We start from the raw sequence: 6,868 nt of genomic DNA, 5'->3' as shown, positions 1-6,868 counted from the left end.
TGCCAGAGACTTTTTTATCTCTGAAAAAAATATCAAAACGGTATTATATAGATAATATGGTAAGGTTACAGGGAGGGGGTCTAATAATCGTCCCTGCTAAAAACCTTGTGAGAATGCACATTTGGGTGTTATGGGGTTTAATTGTGTAATTGTTTTAATGATTTAGTTAATCCTCGGCACCTGATCGTAATTATAAATTAGAGACAGGTGCAGGGTATTGGGAAGGCAGCCAGACTGATCGGGGCTGCTGAGTGAAGAGCCCGACTGCGTGTGTGTCCAGTCGTATTGAAGGTGAAGTGCTGAGTGAAGAGCCCGACTGCGTGTGTGTCCAGTCGTATTGAAGGTGAAGTGCTGAGTGAAGAGCCCGACTGCGTGTGTGTCCAGTCGTATTGAAGGTGAAGTGCTGAGTGAAGAGCCCGACTGCGTGTGTGTCCAGTCGTATTGAAGGTGAAGTGCTGAGTGAAGAGCCCGACTGCGTGTGTGTCCAGTCGTATTGAAGAGAGTGCTGAGAGAAGCCCGTTTTGGTGTTTGTCAGGTAAACGGCTTAGCCGTCCTGTGGTTTAGTGAGGAACCAGTCTATGTTTAGTCAGAGCTCCAAGAGGGAGCTAGGCGTTTGTTTTGTTTTCATTTCTGTGTTTATTAAAAAGTGCGCGTCAGCGCCGTAAAAAATAAATTTTTGTGTCCTGGGTCTATCTTAAAGGGGCAACGAACTCCGTGAGTGCGAGGATCGTTTACTATATATATATACCTCTTCTTATCTGGCGCGCTGGATTAATGGACGGTTTAAAAAAACACTAAGACTTATGTGTTTTGCAAAATTGATTCTGCAAGGGTGAATTTTAGGCTATCCATCCAGGTTATTGTGGTAGTTGAGACATCGTAAATGAAACAGGACACAGATTACTATTCGGGATATACTGTGTACACACACCTTCTGCAGAGCCTTGCGAGCCATGACTGTACTGCTCCCCATAATAATCCTCCTGGCCAGCGTACTGCTGAGGAGGACCTGAAGAAATAAAAACGGAATGGAGCATTTCAATTCCAGCAAGACAATGACTGCAAACACAAATCCAATATATAAAACAAAATACTCCTCATGGAACCAAATCAAGCCTGTGGAGTGACAAAAATAATAGTAGAATCAGGCAATTCAGGACAGATTTTTTTTTTCTTTGTTACAAATCAAGGAGATTTTAAATGCAGGACTTGCTATCAGTCATTACTCCGTACTGGCTATTTTATCCTGAAAAGGACAACTCTTAAAACGAGTGAAAATAACGAAAACACAACGATAAACTCCAGAATTAAATGAGCAGTTAATGCAATTCAAGTCCATTTCAAATAAAAATTAAGCAAAACAGAATGGTTAATTATAGATTATTTAGCAGAATGAAGCAACAAACAAGTGAGTACAATCATTAAGTTACTGTTTTAGCATCACTTTGTCTAACTTAATGCCATTAATCAACCCTCAAAGTATCACTCTTGGGGTTTATATGGTATCTAAAGTGATTTTTACACACCTCTCATCTATTTCTTGCATATATGCAGCTGTAGATAGTTTAAAGTGAGAGCTTTGCACAAACCAAGCTACTTTTTATTCAAATATATGGGTATTTAAATGTTTTTTTGCATGTTTTATGAGTATTTCTTCATTTAGCAGATGGCTTCATCCAAGGCGATTTACAGGAAAAAAGGGGAGCATTGACCCTGACGTTTTGATTAGGAAAACAAAAATAAAAAGCGTAAGACATTAATTTGGTGTCAGTTTTTATTTTTAAATTTGGATTTGTAACTTTTTAGTCCGCCCCTCCCATCTTACATTCTGAAAAAGTGAAATGCAAGCCCTAATGCTCATGAATACGATATGTGCGACAACTAATATCACTTGTACATGAGGCATATCTGATACATGGTGACTCTGCCTCAAAGCCTTGATGCTATATGTATAAAGCAGCTACTGAGAAATAATGGCCCTTGGTTATAAACATCAGACATACAGCAAAATAAAATCCACAGAAACTGAGACAGAATTCTTGCCATTCTTACCTTGCTGTGGCGGTCTGTACGGAGGCATAGGTCTCTGTCCCATTACATGGTTGCCTTGGCTGACCTGGGCCATCATTGCCATAGGGTTCTGCTGGCCCTGGTAATGCTGCCCTCCTCCCTGAGGAATGCTGTATTGTTGAGAAGGTGGCTGTTGGTGCATCATAGGACCTGCTAAAAGGACACACATCCACTATTAAGTCACTAAAAACTGCACACAAAAGCTACTGGAAGAACTAGCACAGTCCTGACTGCAGATTTACAGGTTAAAAGTGGCTACACACCAGACCTGATGCGACAAGAGAAAACGGGCAGAGATGCGACAACATGAACAGAACCTGTACTTTTGATAAGCATCGTTCACATCATAGGCAAATGTCAGGCAAAACAGAAGTGACAAGAAATAAACAGGATTGAATCTAGGCAACTAGGGAATTGACCAATCAGAGAACAGCTTAAATGCACAGTCTCCACCAGAGTGAAGCAGTATCCAAAGCAACAGAGGAAAAAAATACTTGCCGTTAAAAACACAGAACTTTACAAAGATCATCGCAATTATAAAGATACAGAGAGGAAAAATAATATATGGGAGTCCATTTTGAAGGAACTGGATAAGCCTGGTATGTTAATTTACTGTCACATATGCTGAAATACCGTCAGAGAAGAACCACATCGTCGAATATGTACCAGTCTTGATCATAGTTTTGTCAAATCGCACATAGACTTTTTCGGGTACATTTTGATCTTCGAAGGTTCAGAAAACATTACCGAAGATACTAATTTGCACAATTTACTGGCGACGTCTCTACTTGTCTATATTTGATTCAAAATCCTACTTTACAGGTAATCCATATAAATGAAATAAAACATTAACATGTAGTTTAAAAATACATTATATAGAACAGTAATCATGTTTTTATAAATTAAACAAAAATGCACATTTATTTACACATAATTGAGGCTACTTGTGATGTACACAGTAAGCTTGCACTGCAGCAGCAACAACTGCAGCGGACTTCGGCAAAGCAAAGCTTTGTTTAACAGTTGCCGTTCCAAGCAGGTAATCAGTCACATTTTACCACTACTGCTACTACGATTATGAACTTACGCTTGTCAAGGTGATCCCGGAGATTGGTTGTGTCTTCATGATACAGTCAACAGTCACTTGCACAGTTTGCATACAAAGTTTTTTTTTGGTCGTCTGGACATTTAAAAAAAAAAAAGAATTCCCAAACAGCAGAGGGGTTTCATGACATTTCTTTCAGTACAGCTTACGCTACACAGTGCTTTGCTGTTGAGGTGGCGAATGAAGAAATGAAAGGTTTGCCTCTGGATAACACGAGCTGGAGGGGCGGACGAAATAAATCTCAAAATTACAATCTCCGAAATTACAATTATTAGCGTTAGTGTATATTTGGTATGTTTCAAACATTCTACCATAGCACTTCTCTTACACCGTCTTGTACACTAGGTATTCAATACATACTTTACTGAAGCACTACAACCGCTATAGGAAACGTCCCCCCGTCCCTTGCTTTGGATACCACACCCTGGTCCACACGGCAGAGGCACCATACAGAGTTGCTACATATAATGATTTCGTAGTGGATTTTAATACAACTTTTTTATATGTAATCCCATTTTTGCATGAGTGACATTTAATGTGCAATTTATAGTTGTGGCATATTTTCAAAATGAGAAAAAAAACACAACACAGTTCATGAATGACGGCTGACAAACCTTCAAAGTTTTAAAACTACCTTCGAATTCCTGGCTAGCAAACAAACCTTCAAACACAGCCCTAATAGTTTTATAGGTCTGAGAGTAATCAAACTTGTCACATCTGTGTCGCTTAAAGTGTATATGGTCATGTTGCTGCGATAGTATCTTGTTACTTGATGAAAAGTGCATTGCGTCCAATGTGTAGTGTGCATATATATATATTTCTCACAGAAAACAGAAAGAACTGAAAAATAAAGACTGATATGCCATCTAGCTGAATACTGTTGGCAGATAATTATTTTATCAAGTTGGTCGTATTAAAAAGAAAGTATTTTGCTTGATGGGGAAAGAAGATAAAACACAAATTTTGCATTCTTCAATATTCAGGATATTTCTTCTAAAGAATACCTTGGTTTGGCTGCATGTTCACGTTTGGTCGAGGGCCGTAGTTACCCATAGGCTGTCCTGGATTCATATTAATCTGGTTCTGTACAGGCATGCTCTGTGAGGATGGGACGGAATGGTTGTAGCCTCCCATTGATCCATGGCTGTTAGGTGGCATGTTCATGGAGCTGTTTGGCATGTTAGGCTGGTTTGGTCCAGGTCCTTGCATGGGCATGTGATTGGGTCCTTAAAACAAAAAAAGATACATGTTTCTCTTAAGAAAACTATTTTCACACCCTTAAATTTCAACATTACAGGATGAAAATCTTCATTGTTTGTTCACCCTTAACAAAAAAGAAAAACATGCTTCTCTGCGTGTGTGCGTGCTGGGGGGAGGAGACAGTACTGATCCAGTTTTCCTTTACAGCAGTGTCGCAAAATTAAACCACTTTGTTGAGTCAGTAAGTAATTATTTACCTGGTGATTTTGCTGGGTTTCTGAACGTTTATGGGCCAAATTAATAACTTGCAAAAAGTGCACATGGCGTGCTACTCAAACACCATGGAAGTTCTGAGATGGCTGTTAAATAAATGAAGCAAAAATCAAGTGAAAGCGGATTCATCGGAACACATTCAGAAGCAGTAAAAATGTGAATTTTATTAATTGGGTTCCGTTGACCGAGTCAGAGGTTTTCAGATTAACCAGTGTAATTGAACTAGTTTGAATTACAGAGAAAAACACACACACACACACACACTTAAATTTGTGGTCTACTGTCTACTTGGATGATATTGGGAATGCTTTTTAAGTACTGTGAAATACGATAATTCCAGTTACGCAGATTTATATTCTGGTGCACCATATAAAATGTGAATGATTACAAATGTACAGCACTTTGATATTCTGCTCAATCTCCTCATGCTTTAAATATTTACTCTTAATTCCTGATTCTAGTCATGCCTCTTATAATAGTGCACCTAGAGAATACTGAGTACTGGATGCACCTCTTAGCTTGCCATGCTTCTGACCTGCGCTTCTGAGAACTACTTGTATGCATGAGGCACTCAATATAAAAGGGATGTGATAGTAGTCAAAATCTTAAGACTGCTTCATCAAAATAAAAGATTTTACCAAATTTGAATGCAATATGCCCTTACACAAGTAAAAAATGCTAGTATATAATACATTTGTACAAAAGATAAGAGGCATTATGGCATCAGCTATAGACCTGGAGGGAATCCTTTTTTCTGCTCACTGCCTAGAGCGCTGTGATCTCTGAATAATTCCCTTATTTTTCTGAATGGTTCAATACTTACATATTTGACAAGGATATTTCAATATTTAATCATTTCAAATGTAACATGCTTCTTCAAACCTTCATTGGAATGGCCAAACAATTTCCTTACGAAGTTAGATTTGCTGGGTTCTCTACTGGGACATACAAGTGCAATAATTGATGTGAAAACAAAAAAGTATGAAATCAAACTCTCCTTCCTGTATTATTAATACCCCCGTTGCACTATTCCACAACAGGGACACACACCACTCCACCAATGTAGGGTCTGACTCAAAGTAGTAAAAAAAAGCATACATTTTTAAGCATACATTAAATTTGTACCTGATTGTTGGCTGTTCCTTATGAATGCTGGCCATATCAATTCTGATACTGAGGGAATACATATAACACTGTGTAACAATTTTTTTTTTTTTTTTTTGTTCCTGGGTAGTAAGTGTTATTTTAATTGCTTATGCCTCAAAAGTATAGAACATGGCTATTATTCCCCACAAACTTTGCTTTTGTGACCAGGACAGTGATATTTCAAAATATCACTATTTCCAATGGGAAAATGGGCAAATGTGTGTCTTTTCGTTCACATAAAGTCAGAAAAAAACAGTATAATTGTAAATCTCGAAAAACTACTCACTTCTAAATCTTTTGTTGTATTACTATAGTATAAATACATGTTAATTTGGATTTATAAAAAAACAGTATAATTGTAAATCTCGAAAAACTTCTCACTTCTAAATCTTTTGTAGTCTTTTTTGTATTACTTTAGTATAAATACACGTTAATTTGGATTCATATGTTGTTTTTTCTGACTTTACGTGAACGAAAAGACACACATTTGCCCATTTTCCCATTGAAAATAGTAATATTTTGAAATATCACTGTCCTGGTCACAAAAGCAAAGTTTGTGGGGAATAATAGCCATTTTCTATACTTCTGAGGCATAAGCAATTAGGAAATAACACTTACTACCCAGGAACAAAAATTGTGTTACATAGTGTAATAAATTAAAAACAACTAAAATAAGGTATAACCAAATATCAGGTCTTCTTCCAGGTTAAAATGAAAAGATACAGACCTGTCAAAAGGTAAGTACCGAATACAATCAGACCATCTACACATTTGTGTTTCTGTAAATAAAAACGAAGCATCTCAGGTGTTATGTTGTAGTGCATAAACCTCACAAACTGAGGCAGAGTAATAACATAACTTCTGGCAACAGTTTTGTCTTCAAGCCAAGTACTTCAAAAGCCTTAAGAAATGTCCACAAGAAGAAGCAGTTTTCAGCTAAGGCAGACACAAGTGCATGGAAAATCAGTGGCCAATTCTAGTTTGTTATAAACATGCCCTCACCAGAGGGTTTTAACTATTTGTTAAACCAGTGGTTCTCAAACTGGGAGGCGCGGACTGTATCCTGGGGGGGCG

The 6,868-nt window shown here is 37.8% G+C and overlaps 1 protein-coding gene across 5 annotated transcripts in view; it reads right to left on the bottom strand.

The window, feature by feature from the left end:
* LOC121314438 (protein SSXT-like) overlaps nucleotides 1-6,868 on the bottom strand; it is a 28,256-nt gene that overhangs the window by 7,937 nt on the left and 13,451 nt on the right. For 3 of the 5 annotated variants that reach the window (XM_041247712.1, XM_041247709.1, XM_041247713.1), the window contains 3 exons: nucleotides 4,180-4,401; nucleotides 2,053-2,223; nucleotides 932-1,009 (listed from right to left, as the gene is read on the bottom strand). In XM_041247712.1, coding sequence (XP_041103646.1) covers nucleotides 932-1,009; nucleotides 2,053-2,223; nucleotides 4,180-4,401 — 471 coding nt within the window. The remainder of the gene's footprint in view (nucleotides 1-931; nucleotides 1,010-2,052; nucleotides 2,224-4,179; nucleotides 4,402-6,868) is intronic. The other 2 variants (XM_041247711.1, XM_041247714.1) reach the window with 1 other exon arrangement.

The sequence above is a fragment of the Polyodon spathula genome, chromosome 4 (assembly GCF_017654505.1).
Source record: "Polyodon spathula isolate WHYD16114869_AA chromosome 4, ASM1765450v1, whole genome shotgun sequence".
NCBI classification, from domain to species: Eukaryota; Metazoa; Chordata; class Actinopteri; order Acipenseriformes; family Polyodontidae; genus Polyodon; species Polyodon spathula.
Note: the sequence above shows the minus strand (reverse complement) of the source record. Positions and strands in the feature narration are given on the sequence as shown.